At 36.9% G+C, this 22,715-nt stretch overlaps 1 protein-coding gene across 2 annotated transcripts in view; it reads left to right on the forward strand.

Moving 5' to 3' along the window:
• Positions 1–22,715, forward strand: part of LOC132115448 (PDZ and LIM domain protein 2-like) — a 63,293-nt gene that overhangs the window by 18,272 nt on the left and 22,306 nt on the right. For both annotated transcript variants that reach the window (XM_059523932.1, XM_059523933.1), the window contains exons 2-6: positions 1,591–1,719; positions 8,374–8,525; positions 11,884–11,947; positions 13,469–13,617; positions 15,849–15,921. In XM_059523932.1, the coding sequence (XP_059379915.1) occupies positions 1,624–1,719; positions 8,374–8,525; positions 11,884–11,947; positions 13,469–13,617; positions 15,849–15,921 (534 nt within the window). In that variant the 5' untranslated portion in view covers positions 1,591–1,623. The remainder of the gene's footprint in view (positions 1–1,590; positions 1,720–8,373; positions 8,526–11,883; positions 11,948–13,468; positions 13,618–15,848; positions 15,922–22,715) is intronic.

The following is a 22,715-nucleotide window of genomic DNA, read 5'->3' on the forward strand; positions in this document are numbered from 1 at the left end:
AGACTGATCACTTAACTTATAAAACACACTATGTGGTGATAACGTAGAAGGACTACGTGAGAACCACTATGGATAATAAGTTCAATCTGCCGCCTTGTTATTATTTTCATGCACACCGCACTATAATGTGATGCATGCAAAATACATAGTTTTGGCCGTTACAAAGTCTCCATCCACAAACAGACGTACATCGTCTGCAGATATAATGTATTTCATTGCACTTTAACAAGTAATCTAAATGGCCTATATACTGTATGTGCAATATATTAAACGAGCCCTCACTAACTGAGTTTAATGCCACAGTTATGTTAGAATGCATCTCTTGTTTCTGTGACGGTGCGTCAGACTCGTCATGAGGCGCGCGGTCCGGAGTGACCGGATGCATCAGTTCAATTCAACTTTACTACAAATATATCAACTTACCTGTTTTAAATACTTTATATTTAAATGTTCGTTTATGCCCAATTTTAGTGTTTAACTGTTGGACTTTAAATGAAATCTGCTATTGATTTTCACCGTTGACTGATTTTGCAAAACATTTAGACTGATAACTTCCCTGCGCAGATGCGGACGTTTTGATTATTGGTGACTCGATAGGCTCTCTCTCGCTCACCTGCGCGGTTTAAAACACCAAATAGTTATGCTATGACAAGAACAAAGAGTCTCTCTCTTGCTCCACCCATGCTCAATAATATTGTGTATCGTCGATCTCATGGGCTGACGATATGACGATTTGAAAAATGACCATATCGCCCAACACTAGTGACAACACTACTCTCCATAGACTTAACTGTTTTCTATACTGTACAAACTGTATATTCTATCCCCATACACTACCTCTATCCATCACGGAAAAATGAGTGTCCTCATATACCATGTTTATGTTGTAATATGTCATTATAGATATTTGTGTCCCCATAAACCATATACAAGAACACACACACACACACACACACACACACACACACACACACACACACACACACACACACACACACACACACAAGGGTGATCGGACTTCCCTGTTTTCTGTTGCTAAAAAAGAACCTGTACGTGTAGGAAACAGTCACAACTCGTATCAATATTTTATATGCAGTTATGAGAGCGGGAGAGCAGTTTTATTATTATTCGCAACGTGTACGCCCGCCTTTAAGATTAAGTAGATTAAATTAAATATAATAAGATTAAATATAACCCTTTTAACCAAAATATTAAACTGGTGTTTTTTTAACAATCTCAAACTGACTCTGATGTTGTTTCTCGCTTTTCTTATGGGAGCTACAGCTTTAAAACACACTCCAGGACTGTCAGTCATGTGGCACCTGTCTATGATTCCAGATAGCTACAGTGTCTGGGTGTCAGTGGATTTGAGGTGCAGTTATGTGGAATAGGATGAAAGGTTTTCTGAAGAACAGGTGAAAGCAGTTTACCTTTCAACAGCAGCCAGTGGCTCTGAGATTTGGAAACTATGAAACACATCTGTGGCATTTCAGCTTGATGTCAAATTAAACTTGACCGATGCTCTCTTCACCTTGGGGGTTTCCATCTTTTTTGCCCCTCTTCTCACACTCCTTTTTTTCCTTCCCACAGCACTGAGAGCATTGGGCAGCAGCCTGTAGTCACATGATGCCTTTTACAGTGAACCTGATTGGCCCGTCCCCCTGGGGATTCAGAATTTCTGGAGGGCGAGACTTCAAGAAGCCCATAACAGTTTCCAAGGTAATTTTCATCTCTGTTGACCAATCTAGAACATGCTTCACCTCCTTGTTTTGTTTTGGTTTTTTTGCGTCAGTGATTAAAGCAATGATGCCTCCTACCTAAACGCTTGATGTCTTCTCGCATTAATCACTGTTGTCTACCTGTTTTGCCCTCTGTCACCTTGACTACTTCAACCAAACAAGACCCGTATAATTAGAGGAAGTTCCTGGTTATTGTGTTGCATTGCAAATGGTCAAGCTATTGTTTTTTTACTACTTTTTTTCTGTACAGGCATTCTCCATTCTCTTTTCAGAATAATAGAAAATATGCTGAACTTATGCAAGGGCGTGCAAGAGTTAGATTTAGGCCCAGCATGAATCATTGGGTTCCCCTTGGAAAAAAAAAAAAAAAATGTATCTACAGTAACAAGAAACAAAAACTCAAACGCATCTAAATGATTATTGCAAAATCGAGCATCGCGTTAGTTCAATCAGGCCACGTTAGTCACGCTTGCATCAGCTGACAGTCAGCTGTTCCTGGCGTGTACCAATCCAGTCTTGACACCTATCACCTGCGGTCTATTTAAATTCCCATTCTTCAGCTTCTCTTCCATCGTATCGCTGCTTGCAATTAACTCCCTCCTCCAACCCCAACTCCACCAACTGAACCTGTAATCCGATCTAACTTTGTTCCTTCTTACAGTCTCTTCTGGAAGCAGTCTCTATCACATTTTTCTTTACAACTCATGTAATTGTGAATTATGTATGCTTATAATGGTTCTGTTCTGTACCCCAGGGGGGTTTGTCTTGCTGCTCTCCCCGCTCTGTCCAAGCATGGCTGCATGGACAGGCGTGCGGAGTGTTGCCCAGAACATAACCATACCGCCAACACTAACTGTATACAATTATAATTGTCATAAATATACTTGACGGAAGTGGTCCTGATTGAACCATTTTTAACTAGGGTTGGGTATCGATTGGGTTTGATATGATACCGGTGCCATTTCGATACTTTTAAAACTGTACCAGTGCCTAAACGGTGCCTGAACCAATACTTCTATAAAAATAAATAAATAAATAAAAGCCTAAAAAGGATAACATTAAAGAACATTTAAAAAGATTTAAAATAAATACATAGCATTCACACGCTCCTTGGATGCTCTCATTTCCCTTACTCTAAGGCTAATAAATGTACACAATTTGGGTCATTATTTAATACAAAACCACACATAATGTTTTTACTGTATCTCTGTCCATCACTGTGATATTTAGTTAAAATGAGTGCTGTCTGTCACTGTCTTTTAATCAGTTCTGTGAATTACTGTATGCTCATTCTTTATAAAGTAGCAACAACATCGTTTGTAAAGTACAGTCTTAGGCACATTAGTATTTTCACTCACAAAAAAGGGTTTAAGCCAGTTATTTATAAAGGTAAATCAGTAGCAAAACTCGAGAGGTTGAAGATCTGATTGTGAGAACTTGTCATATTAATATTTGTATTTGTAAGTTAAAATTTACACTCACAGCTCTGATGTGAAAAGTTGAATCTTTCAATTTGCACACACAGACAATGATCAAAACACTCGTGTTTTGAATTGGAAGTTGTAGATTAATAGTCACAAATGTGTAGAATGAAATTCACACAAAGAAAATGACATACACACATTTTTACGACATTTACTTTTGCACTTTACTTCAGTTTCGCTGCACAACGTCAAGTCGGCACTTACAACCTCTCAGATCTGGAAGTACAAGTTCAAATCCTAGCGCTCTGACTTTTGCTACTCTTTTTGCGGTATTCTGTTGCAAAACTCACTTGTGCACTTGTATATGCAGATGTGAGAGAGCAGAGCTGGGGGCGGGGCTTTGGTGCGAATGAAGACATTTTATTGTTCGATGCCCGGACCAATGAACAACGCCAATTGTTTTCACTGAATATCCTTAGATTTGACAGGATTTTAAGACACTGCATTCATTTTGCCATTCAGGTATTATCTAGTAGACAAATAATGCAACATATTTTATATGTATATCCCACTGCATATCACTCTACCAGAGTTGCAATATAACGCTGTTTTTATTATTTTTGTTTTGTAAAAATAATTTTAACTTCTTCATTGGGTTAAATTCCCAATTTGCTTGTCAGTAATGAACCTTTTTAAATGCAACATTATTATTATTATTTTTTTAATAAAAATCGAGTGTTTAGTAATGTCTAAATGTACATTAAACAGCAAAACCTAAAAAATGAGCACTTATGACCAGAAATACTGTTTTGAGCAACTAGTAGAGCTAAATACATGTATTTATTAAACATCAACAAGGCCATCTAGTGTTTAAGCAATGGAATTGCATATGAATATTATCTTTCTGGCCACCAAATGCCTCTAATTTAAAGCGTGCCTCTTTGCACTGGAATTTAAACCTAAATACTACAGTTATTGTAGTATAAATAATAACCATATTAGAAAATGTTATATTTCAAATGGTCATTCATGGATCATAATTATTGCGCATATTATTTAGTACCATGATCTCTTCAAATTACCTAAACAGGACTGAGTTAACATGTAGTACAGTTATTTTATTGGTTAAAAGTTACACTTAATTGTTTAGTCACATTTAACTGCCAAGGAGGAGTGAGAACATAATGCTGTTCCATTTTCCAGTATAAAATGCTATTGTAAGGCATAGTCATGAGTCAACGTAGTTATCCATGCATAATCAATGCACTTTGTGTGTTACAAATTACTAGAAATCGCTGCAAATATAATGAAACTGCTGTCTGTCCCAATTAATACATTTCAAGCATATTGACAAAACGTTTAGTTTAGTACTATTGATAGCTCCATGAACCACGTGACCGCGTGGCGGTGAGATCAAAGCATGCTCTGGTACAGCGAGTTTACTCTGCAATATGCAGTGGGATATACATATAAAATATGTTGCATTATTTGTCTACTAGATAATACCTGAATGGCAAAATGAATGTAGTGTCTTAAAATCCTGTCAAATCTAAGGATATTCAGTGAAAACAATTGGCGTTGTTCATTGGTCCGGGCATCGAACAATAAAATGTCTTCATTCGCACCAAAGCCCCGCCCCCAGCTCTGCTCTCTCACATCTGCATATACAAGTGCACAAGTGAGTTTTGCAACAGAATCCCGCCAAAAGAGTAGCAAAAGTCAGAGCGCCTAGCATTTGAACTTGTACTTCCAGATCTGAAAGGTTGTAAGTGCCGAATTGACGTTGTGCAGCGAAACTGAAGTAAAGTGCAAAAGTAAATATGTCGTAAACGTGTGTATGTCATTTTCTTTGTGTGAATGTAATTCTACACATTTGTAACTATTAATCTACAACTTCCAATTCAAAACACGGGTGTTTTGATCATTGTCTGTGTGTGCAAATTGAAAGATTCAGCTTTTCACATCAGAGCTGTGTGTAAATTTTAACTTACAAATACAAATATTAATATGACAAGTTCTCACATTCATATCTTCAACCTCTCGAGTTTAGCTACTGATTTAACTCCATAGTTATTTATCTCTTTTGCTTTAGAATGTCAGTAGGAGATATCAGTTTAAATTTCCAAACATTAATTTTTCCATTAATTTTAATAATAATCTAGTGAGATTGTTGAAAGCACAATCTAACAGACTGCCTAAGACACTTGCACAGTAGTGTATGTATAAAGTACGTATAATTAGATTAAGTATATTTAAATAAGTGTAATTTAAAGTATGCGTTCATATGTGTTAAGGGCTAGATTGTCGCTGGAGGAAACAGATGCGGTGTGATGAGCGGTGAACAGAGAAAATTTGACAGTAGATGGGAAACCAATTGCTCCCTTGTGACCTTTTGAAAACTGTATTTATGACAAAGAACTGCACAGATACGGATATTCTAACAATCTATCGATAAACACACACCTTGTGTCCTCTGTTTCTGTTTGAGTCTGCTCGCGCTGCTTCAGTCTGTGGACTGAAGAGTGCACTGTAAGACAGGGAGGGTCTGCCGACGTTTTCATATGAAATTTAAGGGGACTGACTCTGAGGTGATTGCGAATTTGTGTACAGTTTATGGAGTTAAATGCCTGTAGCCCCGCTAAAAAAGCCTAGTGACGCCCATGCTTCTTGTGTACATTTCGGAGAACCAGGACAAATATTTAAATCTGAGTAAGTTTTCAGTCATCCACCCCAATTCACTTTACAGATTTACAAATTCAATCCTGTGGTTGGTGGAAAAACATGTTCATTTAGTAAATTGCTGGGACAAAGCTGTCGAAAAGGCCACTACAGAATAGCCCATACATTTTTGTTAATGGGTGAAGATCCTTCTTTATGCTCCTCTTGCCAGAGTCCTTTATCACCAGAGCATATTTTGATGAGACTGTGATGTCTTGAACTCTATAAGGACTACTTTTCAGTTGAATCTTATGAAAATATTTTTAAGGAAGTGAATCCAGGTTTAGTTTTAGAATTTTTAGCCAAGATAAAGAAAAAAAACTTAAGTCTAGATCTTTTATTTTTTCATGAATATAGTTGACGTAGCTGGCATGGCCTTAAACTATAAACAAAAAAACAAAAATGTTGGGTTCACACTTATTTAACATGAATCTGGTCTCTCTGAACAGGTTAATCGGTAGGCTTTTTTGAGTTCAATCTTTCAACACTCAGGCATCTGAGAGAGAATCTGTTGTACTTCTGCCACCTAGTCTGGAACCCATTTATTTTTGTTTTTCATGGGCTTTGGGACAATTTTCAAACTGAACCAAAACCGTTCCTCTCAAATAAAATAAAGTTCATTTCATGAAAACGAATTCCATGTTGTGATCCAGAAATACACCACAGTGTTTCTAATTAAAGGCATCTAATTGAACCTTCCCTTTCAGATCCTGGTCATGTCTGCATTATAACCCAGAATTCCACTGAATTTAAACCTAAACCACTTTAAAACACAGACTTAAAAATTTATGGCGCTCATTATCCTTCTCGTTTCCCATTACCACACTGATTTAAATGCCCTATATTAAGGGATAGTTCAGCAGAAAATGAGAATCATCATTTACTCATCCTCATGTTGTTCCAAACCTGTAAGACTTTCATTTAGATTTTATACACAATTGAAGATTATCTTAATGAAACCTAAGAGAGATTACTGTCCCTACATTGAAATTCAATGCAGTCAAAACCTTTATGCTTCTAAAAGATTATAAAGACATTGTAAAAGAATCCAAGTCTTCTGAAGAGATCCAATTGCTTTATCTGATAAACAGCTTAAATGTATTCACATATGAACATCACATATAATCAATACATTTTTTCAGTACATCAAATATGGTAAATGAAAGCTCAGGTGGGCTTGCTTGATGCAATTTTCATTTATGTGTGAACTGCACTTTAAGGACTTCACTGTCTAGGTCCTCTAGCTTGTGTCCTCAACAACCAATAAGTGAAGAAAATGAGAGCTTAATAGTGTCCATGCGGTGCAGGAGACCTTTGGCATTGAGAGGGGTTGTTAAAAACACAGAATAGAACAGCACGGGGTGTTTTTTTTAAGAGGGCTCCAAAGTGCCTCATGGAGAGACAGGTCAAAGTGTAGTAGCAGAAGTTTGGCATGGGCACAAATCTTATGCTCCCCTCTTTTTATTGCCTTTGTTTGTCTTGCCTTTCTGACTGATCCCTCAAGCTTTTCACGTACATGGTTTGACACTGTTGCGTCAAACAAACCACAGAAACTGTCTCCCCAAAACTACCTAGATATTCCTATAAAAATTGATGCAACAGAGTTACTGCATAATTCAAATTCTGGAGTGAAGTATGATGGTACGCGCTCGTAGCATGGTCACGCTCCACGTGAAGTGAGGCATACTCTGATTACATGAGACATGCTCCATTGTGTGTCTCTGTAGCAACAGTTAATTGGCACTCGAGCAGGTCCTCATACATGGCACCTCTGCCCCTCTGCTTTAAGCTAACATCAACAACAAAAGCTGACTGGCACTCTGCAGGGCCTCTTTTTTCGGGTGTTTTGGTTCAAGCTGAGGTGTTGCTTTCCTCTTCTACTAATGAGGTTGTGGTCTTATTAACTACTGAGTCTTGAGGGGATTCTAAGCTTTGCTCAATTAACAGCAACACTTGTTGTTTTTAAGATTTCTGCCAACTTTAACACCACTATAAGTAAGCCATTGGTTGGTTGATTCTGTAAAAGTTAAAGGTCTGTGAAACATTGCTCTGTTTGACACCGCAACATTGACTCAACCAATGGTGTGAGACAAGAAAGTGTTCAGAAAACCTATTTAGAAACGGTCATATTTTTTTTGCCAATTAAATTTGCACACTGTAAAACAAATAAAAATACAAATTGAATAAATGTGCAATGAAAAAATTACAAAAAATTCAATAATTCTTATCTACACTAAGAAGGTGCAAAATTGGCATAACAATGCTCAATACATTGCAGAAATCCAAATCTTATCCTGAAGTAGATTAAGCGCAAAAAAAAAAAATACAAATAAAAAAATAAAATAATTTCAGAATACCTCTTTACCCCAATTTATTGGTTTTCTTATTAGGCCAAAGACTTTGTCTCTACAGTATAGTATGAACTGTTATTGTATGTGGCTGAGTTCTGATTTGTTGAATAATTATTATTTTTTTTTTTTTTTTGCAAAAAGGTGAATGCTGGCAGTAAGGCAGAGACAGCCTGTCTTCAGCCTGGTGACATCATCTTGGAGATTAATGGACTCCATACTGGCGATATGCTGAACGTAGAGGCACAAAACAAAATCAAGAGCTGCACAACACAGCTGCAACTTCTCGTAGAAAGGTGAGGGTGCCTCTTTTATTTATCTACATTGTTTTTCTTTCAGAGATGGACACAAGCGCATTAGTACTGGTCTAAAATGAAAGTGGCCATATTTGAACACCTTCAGGCAGCCATATTTGCAAAACCATTTTCTATCTACTTGTGGTGGAATAATGAAATCCCTATTTGACAAACTCACATTTAAATAACATATTTCAAACTAACAATAATATCTGACATGCACTTTCTGATAAATATGGATTATTATACTCCAATACAGTTTTTAAAAAAGTTGGTTAATTCATAGCACGTGTGCATTCCAAAGTGTGCGTCTCAAGACACTTGACTGTTTCTCTGGCATCCAGAGCTTTGAACGGCAGCTGCGGTGACACAATGACTCTATCAATGGACAGTTGGCTCTTTAGATATTAAGAAGGCGGACTTCTCCCACCATTTTGTTTCACTTTCTCCAATCCGTAGTAATATGAGTGAACTGTCTTGATATATAGGCCTATAGTCTTTGTTGAAATTCGGTAACGGCTAAATATGTTCAAAGGAGCTAGAGTTTTATTCCATGTGGTTGTGCTGCCATGTGAATGAAAGAACTTTTCACAAACACTTTCTAAAAGGCATTGAGGTCCAATGAACCCAAAACCAGTGTGAACGAGTGAAGTACAAAACCAAATGTTACATGGCAAAAATGGAAACCTGTCGAATGAGAGAGGCTCATGATCCCAGTGCCGTTTCAGTTTCGCTTTAAATTCATTTTTAGCTTGACTTTTATTATGAATTCCTCTATCCTAATTTGTTTTATTTTATAGTTTAATATCAAATATAGTTTAAGATCAATTTCTCTGTCATACAATTACTTCCTCTTTCTGCCCGGGTTACTTTTCTCCATGTCAACTCTAGAGTCAAGGCTTCTAAACCAGAGTGTTTTTAGGTGCATGTTATTCAAATGACAATTGTTTTCAGTCGATACATTTATCAACGTACAGTCATTCGTACGATTAGATTGACGGCATATGAATGTTTCATTAATCACACATGAAACGTCATAAGTTGACTTAAGTGCACAGATCTGAGTTCATTTCTACATTAGATGAGGCCCACCGTTCTGGCCAGAAACTGTACCTTTGCTCTCTCACAGACATGCACTTTGAGCTCTGTGTCCATGGGAGTACATTTTTCCCTTCTGACCTCATTTCTCTGACCAGGCCAGGAACAACACTGGGCACACAATGGCACTCTATTTGTGTGTGTGTGTGTGTGTGTGTGTGTACTGGAGGAAGAGGGTGTGTGTCTGCCCTCTTCTAAGTTCATATTAGTCTTTGAGTTATGTAAGTATCCTGCTATCTACTTGACCCTTTAGTTTTCAGGACAATCAATCTACAAATAGAAGTGCCTACAGTATGTACATGTAGTAGAGGAGGGAAGTTGACTTGTGTGTAATTCAGTTTGAAGAATTGGAAGAATTATTGGCATGAACAAGTGTTTCCACTTTTAGTGAGTTGAAAATATGGCTGGAATGCCGCAGTACATGTGGGGCATTAAGACACTCTGATGCAACATCTTCTGAAGAATTCAAGTGTACGGTCACAAGACGAGAAGTCACTCTGGAAGTCATGTTGTAATGCAGAAGTTGTTGCAGTGAATTTGGCTAGGAATGTATTCATTTCGCTTTTAAAACAGCATTTCCTCAAGTTTTTTGAGTGAGGTATTGAGTATCGACCAGAGTGAAAGCAATTTGGAGCAGGATTTTTATTTTCTGGTTTGATCTTATCTAGCAACTCAACAGTTGCTTTGACAGAACTTTAGGGCTAGTGTCACTTTGTAGTGTCTGTAGTGTAGATGTGCATCAACAAGCAAAAAGTCTGTTATTTTTAACACATTATGTCTGTGATGCAAGTTTCAGAAAACCTTTTCGAAAACAATCATCATCAGGAATAACACACACTTTGAAACACTTTAGTGAAGAAATTTTACTTTTTTTCTTCTCCCCAACACAAGTTGTAATACATAATGCCATCCCAAACAAAACTGGGTGGGTTCTAGACCCTAGATCATGTCAGTACTTGTGCAAAAAGCATCAAGTGTTTCAAAGCAACTGCTAATTTATGCCTATTCTGCTAGAGCTCTGTGAACACGCAACCTGTTCTCATTTTAATTGTCTGTCTCAGCCCATCCAATTAGAAAAATAAGGAGCCAGAAGTCAAAGGATTACATAGATAAGCTTGACCTCAGGTTGTGCGGGTTCTGTGGAAGTTGTCTCTTGAATTTGTTTTTATTTTTGTGTATATATTATATATGAGCACCAATGAATTTGACTCAGACACTGCTGACTCTATCCCCTCCAAAAAGCATAATTTCAGTGATAGGCAGTGGTAGGAGGATGCTCTGCTTAAGTGTCGCAGTAAAACAGCTCATTAACAGCAGTGAAAAAGAACTTATTTGGAAAGACCATTCAATTCTCAGACCTCCATCGAACTCACTGACTGTTTAAAGTGCTCTTAATGAAGTGTGTGTTTCAAAGATCTACAGTGAATTTAGTTTGAAGCAGAAATAGTTCAACAAATAAACCAGATAACATTTGTGGCCAGAGTGAATCAATTTCCTTAATTGGTGATCTTTTTCTTTTCCTATGCAAATGAAAGCCTACAAGCACAGTGGGTGTTTATATAACCGAATATTGAAGAAATAAAATAATAATAGTTTCCTTAAGAGATCTTGGCACACTGAGGAATAAGGAAAGCTAGTCTGACTGAGGTATCGTGAAGACATTGAGTACCGGCTCTGAATCAGGCCCTTGTGTGGCATTCCTTCCTCATGAAGCTATAAAGAGCTTTCTGTACCAAACATATGCCAGGGATTAATTTTAAGATAAATAAACGTTTTCAGACATGTGGCGCTTCCTGGTCAGGGGTTCTGCTGATGTATTTAAACAAGACTATGTTGTCTTTTCTCTGCCAGATTTCATCAATTTACATTAACGCTCGGTCAGCCTTCTGCATTTTGTTCAATGTATTGCTGTCCACAGTTCCAGCAGAGGAAATAAATGGCAGTATTGAGGGGATTCCAGTCTGCCTGTCAGATTTTGAGTTTTATAATAATTTGAGGAATTATTTTCTTTTGAAGGAAGATTTAAGTTTATCCAGCTACCTTATCTAATCAACATACTGTATCTGACGTCTAAAACCTGCTTGTGTCTACTGTTTTATGCCAGATTTATCCAGAAACTAACTTATAAAGCCATGCTCAAAGAAAGAGACCCAAATAAACTGCAGTTTTGAGGAAGTGTTTAATAATGCATTTGTTTAGTTTGCTAATATGCATTGTAAAATAAAATCCCTTGAAATGATGTTTGTCTCCTTCCACACAGACCTGCTCCTCCCACTCCTGGTCAGACCAATGGAATCACAGAGCAATTGGTTGGGCGCTTCCAGGTCAGTAAAACAAAAAAACAAGTATTATAGGAAAAGTTCACCCAAAAATGAAAATTTTCATTGACTCACCCTCATTTCATTTTTGGTCCATATAGTGGCAGTCAGTGGGGACCAAAACAGTTTTTTTTTTTCTGCAGAAAAAAAGTTATGTTATGCAGGTTTAAAATTTTACAAAGGTGAATGATGATAAAATCATTTACTTTTCTCTTTTTTTTGGGGGTGGGGGTGGGGGGGTGGGATTGTCCCTTTAACAGCAGATGTTTGGTAAATGCAAAGAGACTGTGCTTATGATCAGTAGCTGAAACTATTATATTAAAAATAAAATATTTGTAATTTATCTAGATTGTTTTTCAGGCATAGATTTCATATGGATTTGTTAGTTATTTACCTATACGTTTGTTTCCCTTGATTCTGAATGTTTGCTTACATTCTTATCATATGTTGCATTATACGATATTTCACACTAGACAGCAAAAGTTTGGTGTCAAAATATAAGTATAAATATATTTATATTATTAATAATAATGATATTAGAACATTTATAATGAGATGTTTCTTGGGCAGCAAATCAGAATATTAGAATGATTACTGAAGGATCATCTGACACTGTAGAATGGAGTTATGATGCTGTAAAGTCAGCTTTGCATCACAGGAATAAATTACATTTTAAAAATATATATAAATACAAAGCAGTAATTTTCAATTGTTATAATATCTCACTATATTACTGTTTTACTATATTTTTGATCGAATAAATGCAGCCTTGGTGAGCATGAGACTTCTTTCAAAAACATAAAAATGTTGTGCTGATTTTACAATACAGTAGAAGCATATTCTTATTTACAAATGTTGCTGCAAGAAGCAACAAAACCTCAATGCATCACTGTTGCAAGTCTGTGGTGAGTGTGCTGCCCTGAACTGCTGGCCCGAGGCTTAGTGTTAAGTTCTCTTCTCAGATTTGCAGTCGAGCACACCTGGTATCCATTAAGAGAAGATGAACATCAATTTGCTTATCAGAGATTTATAGTTTGTCAGGCTGAGCTCAAATAAGACATTTGAGTCTGTGTTTCCCACTTTTTCATTTTCTTTACAACAACAATTCTGCACATCTTTAGCCATGGCATGTGAAAGGAGCTTGGGAGTGTTATAAATCAGACAGAGTTCCTGCCTTTTAAATGCTAAAGGGACTGCTGACGGGTCTCTATTGTAACAGATACTATGATTGTAAGGATTGTGAGCCCCACAGGTCTCGTAGTCCTACCGTACAATCGTGTGAGAACTTGTGAAGGCAACACACATGAGAGTTTAACAATAAGTTACCACATAAAAAAAAGTATTTACATTTAATGACAGAATTTGTGTTGTGTTATATTTTATATTATTTTTTATGTTTAAATAAAATAAAATATTTACTTGTTGTGGTAAGTGAAAATGACTATTTAATCCAAAGTGCTCTTTTGATCGGAACTTATCAGTTCAAACTCAAGTATCAGTTATTGAATTGTGGTTCTGGTTGTGCAGGAGGCTGTGCAGGTGAGTCGAGATGAGAACCAGAACTACAGAGAGTACACCATCTCCAGCCCAGCCTCTCTGTCACCTGGCCCGTATTCACCTGAGCTGCCATCCAGCCCCGACTACAGAGGGGGCAGAATCACACCCACCAGTAAGAGGTACGACTGCACAACTTTACTGCTGCTGGATTGATGCAAGGACATGGATTATGTTTGTACAATATGATTGCCTGCTGCCAATGCTTGGAGCAAACATTGCATTTACATAATTGCATAGATGTTTGGTTTAGCACCTGGACACAGTAATGCTTTAAATAAGCAGCCTGTGATCTCTCTGTGGTCTGTTAGGGTTATTGATAATGTAAAGAAAAGATTCCATGAAGATTCTGTGAAATTGTGTTCCAGCACACAGCTGATGTCTTCAGACCGCTGATGCTTCATACTGTACCTTTAATGACTTTATTACCTCAGATGTTCAGCTGTACAAACAAAGTATTTTAGAAGTGTTTAAGAAAATATTCTCCATTCATTTAGAGTAGATTGTATGTGTTGGATGACTGAAATTATTTGATATTAAGCCTATCAGCAAACGTTTATTTTTATTTAGCAGATATTTAGCAGAATGTACAAGCTTCTCGGTTATATGTAATGAAAGCAGATGGGGAGCACAACGTTTGAGCTCCAGAAACACCATTAAAATCCTTATGATTTCTATTTGTTTGACAAGTCTTATGCAACCAAGTTTTTAAAGTCATTATTGACTATTCATTCTTTGGAAGCTTTGCTTGACAACATTGGTCATTCTTCACTTTGATTATGGAAAAGAACAGCACTTTTAGGTGAACATTTTTAAGGTGTAAGTTCCAACGAAATAGATGAAGTTTCAGACAGTGCAGTTTTAAATGCAACTGACAAAGGGAACTTTGATTAGAGCTGTCAGTTATTGTACAGGATGCATGTTAGGATGCCTTGGGACTCTTCGTGAAGTTCATAATGTTCATATTGAAGAACTTTTTCGTTCAACTGGGGGGTTTCCTGTAGGGGAATCTGCACAAGGTTGATTCAGAGGGAATAGATCATAGTTCAGCACTTATCTACAGGCGAAATGTTTGCTTGTCTGTGTCCTGAAGCCCTCCCATGCGTACACACACACACACACACACACACACACACACAGATGCAAATCTCTACCTGTTCTTCTCAAATTTAACTGTGCATGTCTGACCTCTGTCTGACTGCAGCACATTCCACATGTCACTGCTGGTGAAGCTCTTTTGATTAGATTTAGTGATGGATTATGACTAGATTCATAAATTATGGATTAATCAGGCAGAACTTGGCAGATGCCTGCATTACAACACAGCATGATGCTGAGAAAGTGACTTGTTTCTTTTGATGTCTCCTGCCCAAACAATACGTAAATGTACAGTATAGGATTATCACTCTATGATTGTTTTTTGAAGAGGAGGTATTTGATTATATTGTTAAAATGCTACAATTAAAGGGATAGTCACACAAAAATGAACATTGTCATTTGATATTGTTTAAAAAAAATAAAAATCTGTGACTATTGAGCTATATACTATAAAATAATCTCATACATTATTGAAAAAAAACTTCATACTGTACATTACTGTTAATATTGAATATTTTTTAAATGTTTTTTTTTAGAGAAGTCCCTTGTGCTCACAAGGCTTCATTTATTTGGTCAGTAAAAACAGTAATGTCATGAAATGTTATTTTCATTACATCTTTTTCTATGCAAGTATATTTAAAAAATATATTTTATTTCCTGTGATGCAAAACTGAATTTATGATCATTCCTCCAGTCTTCAGTATCACATGCTCCTTCAGAAGCCTTTATAATGTGCTGATTTGCTGCTCAAGAAACCTTTCTTATGATGACAACAGTTGTGCCCCTTCATATTTTTGTAAAACTGTAAAGCATTTTTTCCCTCCAGAATTCTCAGATGAATAGAAATGTCAGTATTTATTTGAAATATAAGTATTTTAATCTTTTGTAAAATTGTAATTATATTAACTGTCACTTTTGTTTAATTTAATTTGTGTCCTTGCTGAAAGAGTTATTCTAAAAAAAAATAAAAAAATAAAATCTTAACTCACTGGATGTTACGTAATTTCATCTTGACACATCGGTGTAGTTTCACATTCTTATGTTTGCTTCTGTTAAATTTCTTGGTCCATTTTTACTTGCCACCAGAATCTATAAAAATAAATAAATAAAAATAAAAACTGTATGGCTTAGATTCATGTAGCTGCAACCAATTTCTTATCAGTAGTTTGCTTCAAAACTTGTTTGAATTCAACATTAATTCAGAAATGTCCAATGATCTGCACTTATTAAAACTAAATATTTCTTTGTTTTTCAGCCTCCAGCTTCATTCTTGGTCTTCAGAGGAGAAGAACATACAGAGTCACAGACTGTCCCGACCCCTCTCTCAGGTAGAGTCACTACAATACAGTCTAAACCCCAAGAACACATAACAGATCTGAACCAGTAAATCCTCCATGGAATGGTTTGACAGGGGTTCTTTTGTGTTGATGTATGACCCATTGAAACAGAAGTCAGGGCGGCACATTCTGAAGAGCTCGTTCTTGTTTTAAATAGCAAGTAGCCTTTACACACATGAGATCTGGAGCACTGATTGCTGGACGTCTTTTGTTGTGAAAACCCGAGGGTACTACTTGTCCCGGTTTCAATTTGTCATGAAAAAGACAATAACACCATGTCCTAACCAAATGTGATGTGGCTAGATATAACCATATTTGTCTGAACCAGCCGAGACACAACCAGCAACAACCACCAGAACATTTTGTTGTTTGCTTGATTAACCCTCATGTTGTGTTTTGGTCATTTTGACCCTGAGGGGATTTGCTTTTTTCCCCTAGAAAATGCTAGCTAGATATCACATTGGACTTAAACCTACAGACTTTGCTCACACAGGGTTTAACAACTTCCCAAAAAATCTATAATTGTTGTGCTTTTGGGGATTTTTTTCTCCCTCTTTATTGCACTCGTGGTCCAAAATAATCTCGAAAACTTGTTTTCTTTCAATTAGCACAGGAATGTATTTCTTTTTGGAACTTGATAGATTGTATGCCTCATTGATCTGAGCTTATGCGCCTCAGTTTTTTGAGTGAACATTGCCAAAATTATCCACAAATAATGCTTTTTTTCACTAAAAAACTGAGGTACTACCATTAATCGGTTCAAAAACAACATGCAAAACCTGTGCTAACTGAAAAAACAAGCCAGTGGCATTTATAATTAAGGACGATGGGATGTTCTCATTCTGAAAACTCTTTTTTTGGACAAAAATGTGCATATGCACATACAAACAAGATGACTGGTCAATATTTTTGGTATGTTTTCTTGGAAGATAAATTGTGACGGTATAGTTACAAGAAGGTACAGTTTTTATACTCCATGTGAATCAGTACTGAACATATTACAGGTTGTCAAAAACGAGCAAGAGAAGTTGGAGAGATGAGGGCTGGTAAATCTCAATGTTGATGGGATCTGCAGCGGAACATTGATGTTAGTTCTGCCTAATGCATCTGAGAATCTTCCATATGTGTTCATGTTCATAGTACATGCTACATTGAGTCTTCGCACGGAAGATGATTGCTTTGCTCTGCTCCTGAAATGTGGCTCATAAATCTCTTTAGTCTCTGCTTGTACAGTATATGACTTCATGGGAAAAGCAGGTTCTCAGTGGCACAAATGAACTCTGATGCCGCTTCAGGATCGCACTCTCAGGAAATGAGATCACGATTTCCATCCGATATACCGTTTGCAATAAAAGGGTAAGCATTTCCAATATTTTCATAGCGGGCGGTGAGTACATAAACTTTGAAAAGGTCACCTTGCCATGCTTGATGTTCATGGGAGCGCAACCTAGAAATGGTTAATTTAGAACATCATTGAAACAGTACGGTTGATCATTCTTGTAGCTTATTTTAACCTTGTGTGTTTATTACAAGATCTTCATTATTGTATGAGTTATATAATTATTAGTGTTGCTCTGCTGTTCTACTCTATAGCATTTGTAGCATCTTGGAGGATAAAAGCTGGAGAATGGGCAATAATCAATGGGAAAAGTGCTCCAAAGCCAGTCCCAATTGCTAAAATTGAGCAAAGTTGTGGGAAAGTTATTGCGAGATATGTCAGCTATTGAGCAACCGGCTCAGTCTCACAGAAGTTTCTACGAGGCAGATGTCAGAGCAGGAAAAAACAGGCAGGACCTTTGATGGCTGAAGACATTCCAGTCATTTTATCAGTGTTGTGGATGTTAAATAAGCACACATTCATGACACAGCTTATTAAACTCAATAACATCCCAATTCCCCTGTCGGAAACGCTCGGCCCTTTTAAAGAGCAGCGTTTGAAGGCTTCTGAACGAAACTCATAGGAGGTCTGGGAGAAGTCGCATCATGACAGTGACACTGAGCACTGGCCTTTTGTCAACAAAAAAATCTCAATATAGATGTATTAGGCTGTGAGAATGTCCATGCAAGACTAGGCGGGGAGAAAGAATGAGAAGAAAAGTTCATCCAAAAATGATAATTCGGTAATTTCCTTGTCCTCATGCAGTTCAGAAGTAAATTTATCTTGTTTGGACTTTTATAGCCCTGATAGCATGGATGTTTTAAAGACGTCTAATCGATGGGAGTTTTCATCCGGACCTCAGTCGCTGTCACACATTAGAAAGACATTCAGCAGACGTTTGCAATATTTGTGATTTTATAGAATGTATGTGAATCTGATTTTCTTGTGAATCTGATGTTTTTACACAACACTTGAAATGAATCACAATAAAAGTAAAATTGTAATATGCCTTTCACAAGTTTTTCAAAATAACAGTGTAACAGCATAATAATAACAGCAGTGTGGACTCAGGTCTAGACAAGACATGGAAAGAAGACCCTCTCAAGACTAGAAGATGTGGTTTTGGACTAGGAATTGTGAGTTTAGGCCAGTCTGGTCCTGACTTTAGTACTGTAACATTGAATATAAAAGGAAAAACATGTTTTATTTCTGTCTTGTTTTGTTTTATAATTTATCTTGAGGTGTTTTTTTTTCCCCCTGTTGCTTGTGATATATATATATTTTTTTTTTTTTTCTTGTTTGCTTTTTTTCGTTTTGTCTCTTGTTTTGTAATGTTTTTTTTTTTTGTTCTTACCTTTTTTTTTGTTTGGCTTGTTTTTGTTTTAGTCCTTTTGTCTCTATTTTGTTTTTAGTTTTTTTTTTGTCTTGATGTTTTTTTTTGGGGGGTGAGGCTGTGTTTTATCTTTCTTGTCATATGGTGTGTTGTTTTTTGAAAAGTAGCTGTGTTGGCAGTCTGGGTAAAACATTGATATGGAAACAAAAGGCTTTCTATTTTTATTTTGTAGTTTTTGCTTTTCTGTGTGTGTGAGATATTGTCCCCCCCCCCCCCCCCATATTTTTCCTGAATATGAGATGTTTGTCTCTTCAGAGTTCATACCACATTATATGCAGAATAATTGCAATATGATTTTTGTTGGCCCAATCTTGCAGTCCTAATCATATATTCTCTCACAGACATCCCACCAATGCACATGTGCGTACAAGGAGAGTGTGGTGTAGACGTAGCCTTAGACTCGCTTAGGCATGGAATCCATGGCAGCTTTCATTCACAGTTCGCTTTGTTCAGCGTCACGTTTTGGGGCGTGGAAATGTTGTCTCAATAACAGACCGGCGTGTAAAACACTGATGTATTTTGAAGATTATATGTCAATAACTTTAAATGTTTCACTTAGTATTGCAAACCCAGCATTTAGTTGATCCAACTTCGACAAAAGTGTTTCTACTTTTGTGTCTCATATGCATCAGACGTTTAAGTCAATGGTCCATGAACGTGACATCTGAGGCTGAGACTAACGGAGCCTTAACCATCATGTTCAATGCGTGCCACTTTCAAAGTATGAAATATCTTTATACATTATTTTGATCCACAGATATCCAACTTTGGGCCTTCCAATAAATCTAAGCCAACCATCCCGTTAACCCTTTACTGGCAACACCGATGTAGTCCGAATTAGGGTTGTCACCTTCTGTTCTCAATCTCTCTCTCAGCACAATCTAAACATATTTCTCATTCTTTATTCTTTCTCAGGCTCTCTCATAACATATTGTATTACGGGGTTCAGCGGCATCTGTTTTTTAGATGGTTTTAGTTGTGGAGTTAGTGATGCCAAACAATGGATTAGATATATAAGGGAGAGTTCTGGATTAAATGATGCTTAAAGGCAGGAACAAGGAAGTAGCCAATGAGGTGTAGCAGTAGGGTTGATTTGCTGCCACGTCTGTGGTCAGAAATGCTGGACACACAAACATGCACATAAACAGTCGGCTTGCTCTTTACTGTCAATGGCCTCAGAGTCTTTCATGTTCGTCTGTCATGAGGGTCTGTAATGGGGGACTTTGGTTTAATTTTGGTGTTTGTTAGATCCCAGAAACCACTTTGGTGCCAGAGATGGTTAGGATCTTTCCCTCACATATTTCTACTGGAATTTTAAGATCCGTTCAAGCTCTCTCCTCGTTTTTCATCCTTAAATTGGTATCCCTTCATTCCTGCTCCTTCCGCTCTTCTTCTTCAGGGAGCACTTGCATTCTTTTACTCTTAGTTGTCTCCAGCACTTAACAGCGTCTTGGCATGATGTCTTGTTAAGGATGTGTGTCTGTGTGTGTGTCTGTGTGTCTGTGTGTCTGTGTGTGTGTGTGTGTGTGTGTGTGTGTGTGTGTGTGTGTGTATGTGTGGTGTCTTTTCCAACAGCTTCCACACATTATTTTGGAATTGTGTGGCATGATTGCTAAAATTTGATTCTTTTTGTGTGGTTTGGCTGTTGAGGTTAATGGAGAGCACAGTGTGTTCTCAAATATGAGTTTTCTTTCTCTGTACTTAGTACAAGTACTTGCATGTTCCCAGAAGTCATCAGGTGTTGTTTGGATGAACATACTGTAAACCAATGCATCTGACACTGAAACCATAGTTTGAACATTTGTTGCAGTTAATGTACATAAATACAGTAGCTTAGGTGATGCTTTGTAAAAAAATTTTAATTACTACATTTTAAATGTAAATTTACTGTAAATGCAATAAAACATTTATTTTAATGAATCATGAACCAATAAACAACTCTATTTGAGAGGATAGTTAGACAAAACCTAGTTGTCCTCTTCTTCTACGGTGGGATTTAAATACATGATTGATTTTTATTGATTTTTATTTGTTTTTTTAATATTAATAAATTATTAATTTCAAATTTTGCAATGTTTTCTCCAGGTGCCAGTTGCATAAACATAGTTACCACATTAAGACTAACTAGCAGTTAAACAAGTGGTTATTAGTCTGTCTTTTCAGATTCAAATTAGATCAATCTACAGTTTTATTTAACTGACTTAAAAATGTATGACCAGTCTTGGAAAAAAAAAATTAGGTGTCTAAATTTTAAGAATAGTCTGAGCAGTTCATGCAATCAACCACAAAAGTGGATGGAACCTTTGTTTAAATTCTGACAGTGTTTCTTGCACTACCATTCAGTGGCAATATAACACTGTTCTTAAAACCACATATTGGTTCTGTCAGTATTTAATAATTATATTTTTTATTATTATATAAAATTAGAGTCAGTTATTGGATTGCATTCATATAGCCACTAATAAAATTTCCTAAAAGCACTAAAAGAATGCTAAGTGAACCATTAAGAAACTGAAATCACCAAGTTTACAGATTACAATATATCGAACAATTTGAGTTAATGAAAATATTTAAAATGACTAGATTTACTGATATTTATAGCTGTGGAAAGTCATCTCAATCTTATAAAAAGGGACTGTTAAATATATAGAATTTCTCTGTATCGGGAAATATTAAATATAAATTTTTTCATGCTCCATTTCAGTTATTTTCAAATATAGATTACCTTTGCAACCATCTAATGCTTAAAGTAAATTGTTTAATTAACACCCATATCACCACTGTTAAATGTAATTTATAGCAAATATTAACTAATATCCATTTTTAATACTGTGCATTTATGATGTTGCCATGCCTGAATACACTTTAAACAACTACTGTCAAGCTACTGAAAAACTTGCTGGTATTGTATATTTAGGATGGTAGCGTCTCTACTTTTAGTGAGTTACTCCACAACACTGTCTGTCACACTCATACTCATGTATACACACATCTATACACCCGTTGTACCTGGTACAGGGGGTCTTTTCCCCTAATGGTCCTCTGTGATCTTTGTAAAGTGTGGTTCAGGTAGAGGTATAGTCTCCAGAGAGTGAGTTAAGAGAGGAAAAGATAGCAGGAATATCCATTAGTCCCGCATCAGGGGGTGTAGGGTATCCTGGGAAAAGTGGCGTGTACAATAAGGGCTCTGATGCAGAGCGTTCAAGGTGTGTGGTGTTGGTTTTCTCTCCCTTCTGAGGCACAGGCCCGTCCTTGTACAGCTGAGCCTGGTGGAGATAGACTGAGGAGGGTTTATTCATCACGCATGCTGTCTTTAATTTTTACTTTCTCACTCTCTCTTTCTCACTTTTGCCTTTTCACACCGCTCCGTTTGGTCAGACACTCCACTCCTCCCTCCTCGCGTCCTGGCAGCCGTACAGGCACAGAGATGGCCATTGTCCCACTCTCCTTCTCTTCTCTCTCTTTTGCTCTTTCCCTCTTCGTCTTCTCCTTGGTTCTGTGAGAAGGGTGATAGACGATGAGAAAGTGACATGAGACACATAGAAAAGGGTTGTAAGGAAGGAGGAAGTCTGATCATGTTTCTGTTGAAAGACAGCACAAAGTGTTTTTAAATCCACTTCCTGTGCTAGCTGAAAAATGTTTTCTAGGAGCTTGAACATAATGGTTACAGCACAGGTCCTGTGTATTTATTTTGGCATCCATATTGCCAGATTACAGTGTTCACACTGGCCACATGAGCAGAGCGGTACTGGAATTTGAGTTTTTGCAAAATAAACCTTTATAAAACGTATAAGTAAAGCCGAAAGTTCACAATTAATAAAGGTGTTATCTCCCCAAAAAAAGAATTGCCTAAACAAGTCATCAGTAATTCAAATCCCACTTCCATGACTGCTACACATCATGGGCCAACACATTTGCATAATGCAGTGTTTCCCATATATTGATTTGTGGCAAGCTGCAAAAATATCAAAACTGACCGTCACAAAGTCTTTAACTTCATTGAATAAACATGGA

The sequence above is a fragment of the Carassius carassius genome, chromosome 34, assembly GCF_963082965.1.
Source record: "Carassius carassius chromosome 34, fCarCar2.1, whole genome shotgun sequence".
NCBI lineage: Eukaryota > Metazoa > Chordata > Actinopteri > Cypriniformes > Cyprinidae > Carassius > Carassius carassius.